Source organism: Palaemon carinicauda, chromosome 38, assembly GCF_036898095.1.
Source record: "Palaemon carinicauda isolate YSFRI2023 chromosome 38, ASM3689809v2, whole genome shotgun sequence".
In the NCBI taxonomy this organism is placed as follows: Eukaryota; Metazoa; Arthropoda; class Malacostraca; order Decapoda; family Palaemonidae; genus Palaemon; species Palaemon carinicauda.
The window spans coordinates 25,460,348-25,475,469 of NC_090762.1; the positions used below are offsets into that span (position 1 = coordinate 25,460,348).

At 39.9% G+C, this 15,122-nt stretch overlaps 1 protein-coding gene across 1 annotated transcript in view; it reads right to left on the bottom strand.

Annotated features, from left to right (window-relative positions):
* Positions 1-15,122, bottom strand: part of LOC137630269 (gamma-tubulin complex component 5-like) — a 163,847-nt gene that overhangs the window by 3,786 nt on the left and 144,939 nt on the right. The window contains exons 10-11 of the mRNA XM_068361719.1: positions 8,456-8,604; positions 1,237-1,543 (exon numbers count right to left, since the gene is read on the bottom strand). Of these exons, the coding sequence (XP_068217820.1) occupies positions 1,237-1,543; positions 8,456-8,604 (456 nt within the window). The remainder of the gene's footprint in view (positions 1-1,236; positions 1,544-8,455; positions 8,605-15,122) is intronic.

The window sequence follows — 15,122 nt, forward strand, 5'->3', positions numbered from 1 at the left end:
AACAAAGGCCTCATGATTTACAAGGTCAAAGGCAGTACTAAAATCAAGGTTAATCATACAAACTTCCTGACCACAATTAAAGGATTTCTGTACAGCATTGGAGATTGTAAGAAGGGCATCACAAGCTCCAAGGCCTTTACAAAAACCAAATTGCAAAACAGGGAACAGATGATTATCTTCAGCAAACCTATCAGGACTTTTGCCAAAAGACGCTCAAAACTTTAGATAATATGGGAGTTATGGAAATTTGGCAGTAATCAGTTGGACTTGAGCTACCACAAACATATTTACAAAGTGGAGTAACATTACAGATTCTCCAACAAATGCTAAAAGCTTCTCTTCTTTCTAATTTGCGCAAAGTAACATAACCTTGGAGCTAATAAATCTGCGGTCTTTATAAAAAAACAAAGAAAAAATACCATTTGGCTCTACACCTCTATAAGCATCAAGGTATATCAGGAGAGCTTCAATTTCGCGAGATCGAAAAGCTAAACTAGTTAGTTTAGCCTTACAAAAACAGGAATGAGAAAGATCAATTTTCTCATTACTCTGTTTACAGTACTGTCAAATATATCAGCCAAAAGGGGAGGGAGTCCACTCTGTACAGTATTTACATGGAGATTCTCTTGAACGTCTCTTATCTAGGAAAGAGGGACAAGGTAGATGTGTGTGTCTGCTCGACTCATAAGCATGCCACAATAGTTGATATCCCGGGCTAGGCAAAAACATAAAACTGAGATTTACGAGCTGTAAGCACACACTCGTAACTCAGTTATTGAATAACCACTCAAAATGACTGTGAATTCAGAAAAACACAATTCAAGAGAGCTAAACACTAAAAGGGTAAACGAGATGAATGCAAAGAAACTATTCTAAGGAGGAAGTGAGAGCACAATCTTCAATTTGCAACCAGCAGTGTTGTGGAGAGATTCTGTGAGCTAGCTCCTGATTGCTCCTTGCGCATGGACTGTGTTTACCAGCACAAAGCATGACACAACCAAAATTTTGACTAGTCGGTCGTAAAAAACATGATTAGTAGTTACCCCATATAAATAACTCAGAAGTATGAATCCACGTAGCAATAAATTGCAAATAAAACTCAGATGGGTGATGCTCCAACAAAAAAAGTTTAAATTTACAGTCACATGGAATTGAAACTGACATATTTCAAAGCAAAATATCAATATATAATCATTACTTATTTCTATACCTAAACACCTATTATTCAAAACTTACGTGTCAAGATAATTTTCAAGTTTAACAGGGGTATCTAGATCATCAGCTTCTAGATCATTCATAAGAAGAAGAGGATCTGCATTGGCTAATATATCCTGGATGTGTGAAATATCTTCTTTCTGTTTGTCTGTTAAATGTGGGTTTTCCTGAGAAATCTTCTCTTCACAAATATTGATGGAAGCACTTTGTAACGGATCATTTAAAATACCCTCTTCATTACTTTTGATTATTTTGCAGTCACCAGTACATATATCTTCACTGATCATTTTCGTTACATGATCTACAAGCACCTCTTCCAATGGTTTTTCTGTCAACATAAAACAAACAGTACATGTAAAAATCTTGTTTTAAAGATATTGAACCAGTGGCAAGTTAATTTGCACAATGATACTTAGATTGTACGAGAGAAATTTTGATTGCACCACTTAAAACACTACAACCTCTAGTTATTTTTTATTATTGACTCTTGTGACTCACACAAGTTCTGCAATTTTAAGTAAAGTATGGGTTACATACAGTTTGCTATAAAATAAATGGAAGATTACTTTAATGAATAAAAAACAAATTTTAGCATTCAGACATCATTCATATAAAACCATGAATTATGGTCTCCATATATTCTAGAGACTTAAATACAATTGGCAATAGAATAGTAGTAGTAATGGTGCACATACAGATATCTAGCAAAAGTTAAAAACACTTTTTTGATAGCATACTGTATTATATAAGAAAAAGACCAAATTAAAAAATAATTGTACAAAATGACAAAAAAGCAAAAGCTAAGAATTAAATATTTACTAATAAGTACATAGCCTGCAAAAAAGCTTATAAGCTACCAAGAAAATTTTTAATGTCATCCCTTAAACATAATCTACCAAACAAAAAAATGTAACGGTCAACAACCACTATAAAAGAGCTATCTTCGGGAGCAAAAACTTTCATTATGTATGAGGGGAAATAATCTGAACAACATTAACTACTTGGCTAAGGGACATAATCCAATAAGTGATCACCTAAAAACAAAATGGTAAGTAAAAAGATAAAATGAGACAGAAAACTTTCAGTTACTACATTAAAGTAATTCAACTGCTCTTTTGTACAATCAGTGAAAAATGACAAATTTGGAAATAATTTATATTTTTCCTAACTACAAACCTGGAGCTCTTTACAGTAGACATATGTTTCGACAATAGCTGAAAACAGCAGTTAAGCATTCTACGAGGAGTAATTACCCTTCGCTAGTTAGTGGGGGAGCAGGGGAGTTGACCGACCACCCCGCTCACACCTGCACTAGTAAACAACCGTCACTTTGCAATTGCGGCAGGACTTTCAGGGAAAGTGAAGGCAGGACCAGTATGTGTAAGGAACTCCAGGTTTGAATAGTTAGGAGAAATAAAAATTATTTCCAAATTTGTCATTTGCTCAGACACTATAGACAATCTATTATGCTTCTTATAGTGAAGACTCACTCCATGGTGGATGTAAGTCCAATAACCAACTGGCTGGTGATTGACCTGGGGTCGATACTCTCTGCTCCGCACAAGCTGTTTAGAGGTCATCCTGATACCTTGTTAATCCTTAGGTTAATGGCCTGAGCAATCCGTGCAAGGTGTAAAAATTTAGCAATGTGACTGACCAGGTAAGCGTAATTCTAGAGCTAAACTCCATACATAACCTAGACATTACCCAGCTTCACCTCGTTTGGAGGACGAGGACATAAATATATATACATATATCAGGTTACACAAGGGACTATGGTACCCACCTGCAGTTAGAGGAGGTCGGCTCGCAGAGTTCCTCGGATGTTGAGCACCAAGAGAGGGGAGAATGAAGCAGGAAGCAGCCAGTCAGTCACACATTCATTCTAGACTTACTCACGTTAACATCTGCCCTCAACCGACTGCTACGTGTTCAACACTAAAGCTGAGGTGTTATTAACCATGTGTCTAGGCAGATGCAGGTAGTTGGCGGAGAACGGGGTTTGCCGTTTTCAAATGCCTGCTTGCAGGACCTGTCACATAGAAATCCCTCTTGAATGCCCGGAACATGCTGATGAGCTCGGGGTCGATGATCAGACTGTGAGGGGAGTTTCTGCCCAAAGACCCCATTTCCTCCCCTGTGGAATGATGGGAATCCCTCCTATCCTCTCCCAGGTAGGCTCCGGGCCAATAGTCGATACTTTGGTAGCCAGATTCTTCTGATACCTCAAGGACCTCTGAGGAGAAGGAACTCTGGGATGGCACAAGGAGAAACCAGGCACAGTAGAACTGCGCCTCGGGTCCGAAGGGCCTCCACTCCCCTTGGAGGAACTGAATACTGCCAGTAGGATGATCAGAGTATCTGGAGGTGGGACCAATGGAGGAGGGTTGGCCTGTCCTGTGACTGCCGGGACAAGGACCAGGAACCATGGAGCCCCCTTCAAGAATGGGACTTATCCCAAAGGGGCCCCTTGAGAGGGTTTCCTTAACTTCGGTGTTGAGTCAAGGACTGGTAGGATATGCTCAGCTTCCCTAGGGAAGCGAATGCCTTCAAGGTGGCTATCACGTTGAACAGTGAGGAATCAGTTCCCCCCAGCCCGAAGACCAATGGTGAGGTGAGCACTGGTAGGGTGAAGGCTAATGTGGCACGCTAGAGCGCACAACCTCATCAGTTTTCACATGTAAGGTGTAATCCACATGTGCTTGCCCAGCTACCTGCGCGTTGCGCGCTAGAAAAGTAGGGTTCACCAGAGCTCGCATAGTCAACCTCTCCAGCACTCATGAGCCCAGATGGGAAGACCTGTCAAAAGTGAACAGGGTGCATAGGGCCTAGTAGAGGTAGAGAGAGCTCCCCTATCAGGCATCAAAGGCTTCCCCACTTGCGCGTCATAAAGAGAGACTCTCCTGCTTGTCCTATCCCCTAAAGGTGACAGGCGAGCTTCATTCCTATCCAGCAAGGGCGAGGAAGGAAGGCCCTATGCAGAGTGCTTGCGCGCAAGCAGAAAAGCAGGTTCTACCTCCAGATAAGTGGAAGCCAAAGGCGCAAGTTCCTAAGAACCTGGCCTTACATGGTGGCAAGCATTACATTGTATCCGACGAACATGACGGCAAGGAGGGATTGCGGGCAACCGCCTGACTCTCGTTGCCCAGCTCTAATATAATAATAGACTTTTGTATTGAAAAAAATTATAATTGTTATTGTCTTTATTTATTATTGTGCCCTAATCCCATCTTAAAAATGTCCCAAATGTATTTTCATTTCAGGTGATGCAATGCCCAACTCCCAGTAGGGCCCAAAGGTTTTGATTTCCCTAGGACTTTAACCAAGGAGGTAGTGTATAAACCCCGTATCTACAGATGTGACGGGTACTGTGTTAAAGGTATGGAACATGAATCTGAACTGTTAGTGATTACTATCATGCCTAATGTGATTGTAGTGTCAAACATTAGAAAATGAGATCAAAATTCAAGGTGTGCGGCTATGTGTATCTCGGCAGTCACAACTACAAAAGTGACTATTGGCAAAGGATGCAAAAAGAAAGCTTTAGTTCAAGTGATGGTTAGGCCTTTTTGGGGCATTGTAGGGCCACAGATCTATTCTTTTCATGCCAAAGACTTTCCAGTGGATAGAAGTTTACGTTCCTCAAGTGCGCAATGTAAAAAGTGTTTTGCCTTTGTCCTTCAATTTTACCCTCTGAAGATTTCCTGTAAATTTACTAAAGTTAGAACTTTTGTGATATTTTTATGCCTTTGTATAAATTATTCATTTTTTTCAGGGTATTTCTGTTAAATTAGTCCAAAATTATAGGACATCGTTTTTTTCTATTTTTTTTTTTATTTTGAAATAAGTAACTTTTTATTTGTAAAGCCTGTGTTTCCTTTCACAAGGATTTTCCTAAGCCATTTTTTCTTTATCTTTTATTAACTTCTTTTTAAAATCTTACCCAAGCTTTGAGCTGTTTAGTATTATCATTACTCTCCCACTGAGATAAGTTCCAAAGTTACCTAAGGGTACCCTTGCCCAGGATGAAAATCATGGGGGTGCCAAGTGTCCCTATCTTTTTAATTCTTTTTCTTTTATCCAGATCTCTGGGGCATTCCACCACATTTTAGTGTAGTGTGGTGTTAGTATATGGTCGGCATTCTGACGCTAAATAGTCTCCATTCTACGTTCGGCTGCAGTTAGCAAAACCACTCCAACAAAAAGTCGAGCTCCGACGGGCTGGAGCAGGGCATGGACGAATTCAATACCCTTCGTTGGAATTCCTGAGGGAGGGTAAGACCACACAGGTGAAGGCTGCCTCCCCAGCAGACGGGAAGGACGATCAATACCTATTTCCACTGTCGGCAGCTCTCTCTGCAAGCAAGAAGATTGTTGAACCGTAGCTGGTGGCAGATAATTCTCCCTCTGAAGCGAAGGTTGCCTGGCACATGGAAGCGAATCTCCAGACAGTTTACTCTGTTTTCTCCCTTTCCGGGCTAGAAGATCCACATTGTGAACTATCCTTGGGACATAGTCAAAGATAGTCTCAAGGTTCCCCACATTAGCCTTCACCTTGCCAGTGCTCACCTCACCAAGTACTCCAAGGAGTACTTGTCAACAACTGCTCACACCCATCTGCCAAAGCAGAATGAACACTGGTGAGCAAAAGCCACGGTCAAGACAGCCAGCCATGCGAGAGGCTTTTGGTCTACAACCTACGGAATCTCAAGGAGAAAGATGGTGATCAACTTCTGCAGAGGATGTTCGCTCCCTCTGCGTGCCCAACAACAAGACCTCTAGAAGCATTTACTTACTAGGAGCCTTTCCTTACATGGAGAACCTGTGAGCTTCAAGGGAGGCCATAAGTGGACAACAACTCCCATGCGATGGCGGACAATGCTACTTCGCTAGGGGAAGTAGCGAAGGCCCCCTGAGCACAGCGTTGTCCAGGAGTCAAATGGGCGCCACTCATACTCGACCAACCCCCATAGGAAGCCGACAGAGTAGAGTCAGAATGTTGAGATCAAACTGACGGAGTTAGATGGAAAGGTTTCTTCCCTTTCGAAGAAGAACCCAAAAGGGAGGGTGACCACTCCCGACACTAGATACATGGAGAATCCTGCATGCAGGAGTGACCCCTGCAAGCAGGGCAGAGACTGTGAGGATTGGTCCTCACCTCTGACATGAAAGTGCCACAACGATGCTCTTCAATGTCGGGATAAGCAGCATGGTTCTTGATTCCCACGGGCAGACACAACTGTAAAAGAAAAAAATTAAAATTTTTAGCTTTTAAGCAAGTTTATTTGTAAGGGAAATCTTTGTTTATTTCTTTTACAGGTGAGTAAGACGTCTGTACTTACTCCATCAAGGCAAAATAAAAAGCGACTGTTGTTTTTTAGTGGAGGTGTGAGCGGGGTGGTCTGTATACATCTCCGCTAACTAGCAAAGGGTAATTACTGTACTCCTCATAAAAAGCTTAACAGCTGATTTCAACTATCGCCGAAATACATTTCCACTGTAAAGAACTTAATGGTTTGTATATAGAGTCGGAACCAACATGAAATTAGGACATTGAAAGGCAGCACATGTCACATGTTTACCTATGAAATTACTATTGTAAAACAAATATCCATTATGTTCATATATTTCTTCAATTAATTCAGGAGTGTGAACATATACATCCTACAAAACCAAACAGTGCAAATATTGCTTTTATATTTTCAATGCCATACCTATCAAGTCTAGCAGCTGAAGGGGGTTCCCATGCACACCCTCAAGAACTAGATTCTATAATGATATTAAGATCCCTTGGGTTACCTAAGAATAAAAATGTTACAGGTGGTCCAAATTAGCATATCTGCAAGATACCCCGATTCCCATAATCCAAAAACCACTATGTATTATATCCTCCATTAATTCATTCATTTCGATGATTTGTGTCAAGATTATAGGTTTTTGAGGTACTTATTCCCTTACAGGTAATTTCAGAGTGGCAAAAGATCAAAGTCACGTGACTTTACATCAAGGTCTCGGTAATTTGAGTAAAAACTCACATCAAATGGTTATTTTCAATGTCATGAAAATGAAGTGATTTTTACCCAAAATACAATGATCTTGACAGATATCATGTGATTTTGACCTTTTGCCACTATGACAACATAAGCAATGGAATTGGTACCTCAAAAAAATTATTTCTGGGCTCCACCTGTGCCGCTCCGTGAAATGCTCCTTTTGCATCATTTCTAAGGTATATAACTGCTATGAATTACCAGAGAAAAAAGTTGCATAGGAATGCCAGGGTTGAACCTAGCTCACTCACCTATATAAGGTGTCAGTATAATACTGTGGCGTGATAAATCACAACCAGAGGTCTCTCGTCATTTAGACATCTCCTCCTCAATATCCCTGTACAGCGAGGTGCCGTTCAACACCTACCACTGAATGCTACCCCCACTGTCTCAACCCACGCCATCTACGTCACTCCTTTCATAGCATCATAGCTGTTCGCTGTTGTGTTTTTGTCACTGTGTGTTTTCGGTGTTTTTTTCTTCGCTTTTATGCAAGATGTCGGATACCCTAGTATTTCTTAGGGATGGGGATTGTGGGTGTCTTCAAAACATGCTAATTTGGACTACGGGGAAGATTTATTTTTCTTGAAAACATTATATATGATTAAATTAGATGACCTAAGGGTTCTTAAGATCATTCTAGAATAAGTTCTAAAGGAGATGCATGGGAACCCCTTTCACCTGCTAGACTATATGGTCAATTCATATGCGAGTCACTGACATTTAAGTAGCCCTCTCAATATACACAGAATTTAAGGAATTATTTTGAAAACTGCATATACAATCATTATAATTCACATTTAAAGGGTGAATTTATCTTGAAATATCATGGGATTCTCAAAGTAAAATACTATCAAAGAATTATCTACAGGATGAATAGCAAGTGCTAATGAATTGGAAGACTTGTTTACATTATGATTAATGATATGATATCTGATGTGGTTTGCTCTCTGACACTTCACAGTATGAAATACCTTACAATAACCATTTAGCTAATCACATTATCAGGTGATTAGAGGGATCTACTAATTTTGAGATAGCTGTCTGCTTAGACTAAATAATTCACTTCTTCATAGGTGACATTAAGCTACAGTATATAACATACAAGAGGTTGATCTATCTTAAAAATTGTAACCCATATAATTATATCTATGTCAAAGGAAAAACAATTCAAAACATATTACATATACCTCTTTCTTTTTGAGAAGTGGATGCGTCAAGGCTACTTCCACAGACATCCAGGCAGCATTTAATACTGAGTGCTGACAATAGTTCTTGAGATTTTCCAATAGAAGCGAGAGCTACAGTTAATGGAAGCAGTATCTTCAAGCCTGTTTTCCTAAAAAGAGAAGACTCCGTAACAATCCCCACTATGCTTCTTCACCTAATCTACAGCATTTAGGTGAATTTATCAAATAAAAGGAGGTTCACTTTTTGTTTTGTTTTGGTTCAGTACAACTAAAAGAACTGTAATAACTCACAAAAATATAAAAAAAATCAAATGTTGAGAGCTATTTTCATGTTTAATGAAAGAAAAAAAGATAGACGAAAAAATGCATACCATCATACACTGGTCATTAACTTTTAAAACTACAAATTCTTTTATAATTAATATTCCTACCAATACAAATCTGAGTCATTCACTGGGGTAAATTGTGGTTTTGTTTTCTATTGTCAAACAATAAAAAAAAAAAAATTGATAGATTACGTCATATTCTGTTGTTAGACAGCTGCTCACCATGACACATCCCGCTTGTATCAAGCATTAACTCACAGCCCTTTACTGGTCAAAGACTTGTGGAGTGGCGGAAGCAGAACCTTCGGTAAATGACCCAGGTTTGTATAGCTGCGAAAAAATTCAAATCTTATAAAACTTGTAGTTTATTCCTACGCAGATACAAACTTCCGAGTCATTTAATGGGGAGACTTAGGTGGGAGGACATCTCAGTGAGGTAGGTCTGCCCTTTTTTCCCTGATACAATTACTGTACTATAGTAATGCTGCAGCAAGAGATCAAAGTGAATTATTTGTGAACAGTGCAGACAGCTTGTACAAGGCAAGGTCCTCTCTTCCATTCAAGAGAGCTTTGTCAAGGTGAAATATGAACAAGTGGCTTGTAATATAAATATATTCAATAAAGCATCAATATATCTGCCAAACATATATGAGGCTACTGTATCTGCATTAGGGAATTTTTAAGCGAGGGCTTCAAGCTCGATAAACATCACCATTTGCCTTTCTACTTAAACACCCTTATAATGCAGAGAATACATGTAACTGATACCTGGGATAGAAGCAGTAACTTGTCCCAAGAGAGCTTGGATTAGGCTATTTGTTGTGCAGCAACAATGGGTCCTATGGAAAAAAATGTCTAAGGACCTGTGTGTGCCATTTTTAAGGTAGTGGTTTGTAAAAGTGGTTTGATATTCCAGACTCTTGCTTTTAGGACTTGAGCTACCGAGTGGTTTTTGTGGAATGCTTAGGTTGCGACAAGCCTGTGTATATCATGAGCTCGAGGAGAGCCCTTGGAGACGCTTCCCTGAGAATTTATGGGCTTTCATGATAGTTTCTCTCAGCTAGAAAGAAGTAGTGTTTCTAAAAACTTTCTTTTTTGAGCGGCCAGTGCTCACAAACAGATAGGATATTTTAGGCCTAAGACACTGCGTCCTCTTTAGATGTTTACTGGTTTTACAGGACATAGTAACGTGTCATCCAGGTCATCAGTTACTTCTTTAAGAAACAAAATTGTGAAAGATTCTAATCTGATATCATTATCAATAGGATTTTGGATTTTGGTCACAAATTCATGAACAAAAGATAAAGATAGTTCTTTCTCCCCCTCTGAAATGTGACGTACGATGAGAATTACCACACAGTTCAAGGTTTAAAGGCTGCTCAGGGCAGAGGGAAGGGACAGTAACATTGCCCTAGCATGCACGACAATGCCCTAGAGACTGACCAAATATACATATGACCAGCACCCCAGGGAGGGCCAGGGAATGGCTGCTGATGACTCCACAAGTAGACCTATTGACTCCCAAAAATCTCCCTTCCTTAGCTCACAAGGATGATGAGGTTGCAGCGACAAAATGAACTAACGAGCTTGATCAGAACTCGAACTCCCGTCTGGCGATCACCATGCAAAGACGTTACCAACAGGCGCACCACAACTCGCTCTCTTGGCTGAAGCTAAGGCAAGGAGGAAGACTGTCTTTAAGGTAAGATCTCTGACTGAGGCTTTATGCATTGGTTCTTACAGGGCTTTCTTTAAGGCCCATAGAGCCTTAGTCACATTCCAGGAGGGGGTTTTAGTGCTCGAGGAGGGCATGACTGCTCGAAACTCCTCATCAAGGCTGAGAGTTCCCAAGAATCTGAAAGGTCTAGTCCTTTCAGTTTGAATATTTGGTCCAAGGCCAAGCAGTAGCCTTTCACCTCAGTGACCAAAAGGGCTTTTGTTCCATAGGAACACTTAAGAAGTCTGCAATCAGGGGAATAGTTGCCTTGAGTGGAGCAATATTCCCCCTACGACACCAATCACAGAAGATTTTCCACTTTGCCTGCTAAACTTTCGCGGAAGACTTTTGAAGGTATACGGAAAGCTTCTTCCCAGTTGGCTTTGAAAATGTGTCTTCCATCACTGCTGCTTGGTCTGGAACTGGGAAGCAATACACCAGGAGTTTGCGATTCAGGTGGGTGGCGAACATGTCCAGAGATGGGGAACCCCATAAAATCACAAATCTCTTCACCACTAACTCTTCCTGGAGATAAACCTCACCAAGAGAGATCGCCTGGAACTGTGTCAACTTGAGAATCTCTATTGCTAGGTTGCACAGCAGGAGAGAGGTTACACCACCTTGCTTGGAGATGTAGGTTATTACCGTGGGGTTGTTGCTCATCAAAACCACGGAGTAAACAGTCAGAATCCTTGTGATGTGGAGTAACGCTAATTCCACAGCTTTTATTTTCAGGAAGTTTATGGGGAAGCTCTTATCCTCTTTTAACCATAGGCCTGAGATCTGTTTCTTTCCCAGATGAGCTCCCCATCCTTGGTGAGATTCATCTGTAAACAGCATGAACTGTGAGGAAGGAGCCTGACGGGGTGTTCCTGCTAACAGGTTCTCCTCGTTATGCCACCACAAGAGGATTGATATTACCTCCTGAGATAGTCACAGTAGGGTTACAGGATCATCTGAGACTTGCGACGACTGAGTCTTGAGAGCCCAATGCAACGAGCACAGATGTAATCTCCACAAGGAAATGAGTTTTTCTACCGAGGAGAAGTGACCTAACAAATTCTGCCACACAGCAGGGGAACTTTGGCTTGCACTGGGTCTATTCCATGCCCAGATACCTGGTGGACTGGTTGGGAATGAGGCTGGACTTCTGCAGGTTCAAGTGGATCCTTAACTCCTTGCACAGAACCAGAAGTAGGTCTCTGTGTTTTAGCAGGAGAACTTGTGATTCTGCCAATAAAGCCAATTGTCTAAGTATCTCAAAAGCCTGATGCCCAGAATGAGACAAAGACAAAGACTGTGGTGAAGACCTGGGGGGCTATAGACAAGCCAAGCACAGCACCTTGAACTGGAACAGCTTGTCTCGAAAGGAAAACCTTAAGTACTTCCTTGAGGCAGGATGACTGGGGACCTAAAGGCAAGCATCTTTCAGGTCTTTGGTTAGAAGGAAGTCATTCTTCCTGATGGCCTGGAGAATGGATGTTGGTGTCTCCATCTTGAACCTTGTCTGAAGATTCAAGAGGGAGAGGTCTATGATGGGTCTCCAACCTCCCGTCAGCTTCTCTACCAGGAATGCATTGCTGAGGAAGCCTAGAGATTCATCAAAGACTTCCTCCACTGCTTCTTCGCTTAGCTACTTAGAGATTGCCTCTGCTAGGAGTAGGTCTTTTGGAGATCTTTTCATATAATACAGTTATAGGAGGACAGTCTATGAAGGGGATCCAATGCCCTAAATGGAGGAATTCTCCTGTCCAAGGTAGCAGACATAAATAAATTCACAAAAGGGGATTTTTTTTCCTCACCGTTCCTCCTAGACTGACGAGGGACTCAGACGAGTTTGATTGATACAGCTAGGATGCCACAGCCTACCCACCCGTGGTTTCCACAACTGAAGCTTCAAATGCTGAATCCCTTACTGCCACTACCTCAGCAATCACCAAGGTGACCCGAGGTAGCACCAGGGCCTATCGAAACAGTGTCACAATCCCTCGCCATTCATTTCTATTCTTAGCACTCTTTATTTCCCTCTCATACTTCTATCCACTTGTCACCTGGGGATTTCTTCACTCCATCCATCCACCCAAACCTTGGACTTCCTCTTCCACTTCTCCCATTAAATCTTGCATTCATCGCCTTCTTCAACAAACAACCATTTTCCATTTTCTCTACATGGCCAAACCACCTCGACACATTCATATACACTCTATCTGCTAATTCATTTCTTACACCCATTCTCATCCTTACTACTTTGTTCCTAACCCTATTCAATCGAAATACACCAGTCATACTCCTGACACTTCATTTTGAACACAATCAATTTGTCTCTATCACTTTCATTCACCACAACTCCAATCCATACATCTCAGCTGGTACAATCACTTTCTCATACAGAAATCTCTTTACATTCATCCCTAATCCTCTATTCTTTACCACTCCCTTCAGTTCCCCCAACACTTTACATCGTTCATACATTCCCTGACATACATCTGCTTCCATTCCATCATTTGTAGCAACAACAGAACCCAATTAATTAAAATGATCTACTTCCTCAAATAAGTCTCCATTCAACCTATCATATAGTCTTGCACCAATCTCCCTTCTCATGCATCTCATAACCTTACTCTTATCCACATTAACTTCCAAATTCCTTCTCTCACACAACCTTCTGAACTGTCACTTCACACATCTTCTCTTCTGAGTCTGCAACCAATATAGCATCATCTGCAAACAGCAACTGATTCATATCCCACTTATGATCACTCATCTATCAATTTCAATCCTTAACCAAGCACTACAGCATTCACCTCTTTTACAGCTCCATCACCAAACAAATTGAACAACCATGGAAACATCACACATCCCTGTCTCAGCCCCTCTCTCACTGAAAACCACATACTTATTTCATTCCCTATCCTAACATATACTTTACTGCCTATGTATAAACTGTTCACTTCTCTTTATAGTGAACATATGTCCTGAATGTTGAGCTGTAGTTGATGAGACTTTTTTCAGAGATATAGCTAAAATCAGTGTGATGTAAATTAGGGTTGATGAAATGAAACCTGACACAACTCGGGCAAAATTTTTCACAAAAATTGTTGTGCATCTGTATACTATTCGCTATATTTCTGACCCTGCCTTCCATTCAGATCTCTCCAAGCAATACCACCAGTTATGCGTTAATAAGTATGTATGCAATTAATTCTGCATCACAACCTTTTTTTCCTGAGGTTCCACATTACACAGTATTCCAGAAGTATTATTTTATCAATGACCAGACTGGGAATGATCTTCATAATTATATACTTAAGCTGAATAAGTGTACCTTTAGAGGTCCAAATACTAGAAACATTAGTAGTAGTACAGTAGGTAGTAAGTAGTAGTAGTAGCAAGATTATGTTATAGTTAATGTTTGTAAAATATAGTTCTGTCTATGGATAGTAAATAGAAACTGCAGAAACTAATCAACGTTTGTATGTGTGGTGAAAAGTAGAAGCAGTTGATTTGTAAGCTTACCTGGGATTAAATATAACAGGATATGGTATGATGAGAGAACTGACAAAGAAAGAAAGATAGAAGGGTGTGTACATAAGATTAGGAGTACTATATACTTGAGTTACTTACAGAGTGGAAAAATTGGAATTATATGAAAAGACTGGTAATTCAATTCTCTAGCATGAAAAAAACTATGGATGCTGAAAGAGAATGAACAAAAAACGGATCGTGAATGAAAGAATATTTGTCGAGATGGATTGTCTGCATAAAATATATGGTGTAAACTGGTCTGGAAAGATGAGAAATGAGAAAATGCATAAAAGTAAAAATTTTAGCATAATTAAAAGGATAGTTTAGCATTCTAGAAGGTCTGGTCATTACATTACTGCTTTAATCATAACTCTTTCCAAATAGTTTTGACAAATTAAACTCTCCTAAAGCTAGTAAGAATATCCTTGTATGAATGGTAAAAGTTAAAAAAATATCACTACAGCATATACAATCAACAATATTACAAAATTACTGTATAAAATTAGATGAAAGGTATACAGCAAATGAGTAAGCAGAAACCCTTATATAAAAGGGAAAATGCAAGGTTGCAATAAAAGCTGTTGCTCTGGGAAGACACTTAGCAAGAGTTCATAAAGCAATAAGAAAAAGATTTTCTGCAAGCTAAGATGGAATGGAGGGAGCTAACACACAGGTTAAAGAAAGATGATAAGTGAGAGAATGCATAAAAGTAAAAATGTTAGCATAGTTGAAATGATAGTTTAGCATTCTAATTTAAACTCTCCTAAAGCTAGTAAGAATCTGTCTTTAAATGAATGGTAAAAGTGATAAGACATTAAACCCCTCGCTACGAGGCCGTGGATCTGCTACTTAAGCTATGTACAAGATTTGTCACCATCAGATATACTTGCTCATATAATCTATATAATAAGCTACATTTCCATGTTTATTTGATATACTGCTAATTACAGAATATTTTTTTCAAAAGCTTGCTTAATTCTCTATTGTATTTCACTCTAAACAACCAAAATATTTGCTCCATTTATTGTGAAGTTATTATAGAAAATTTCTTAGGAAATTTGTTTTATATAATTATCTCCAAATAATGGTAAAGCACATA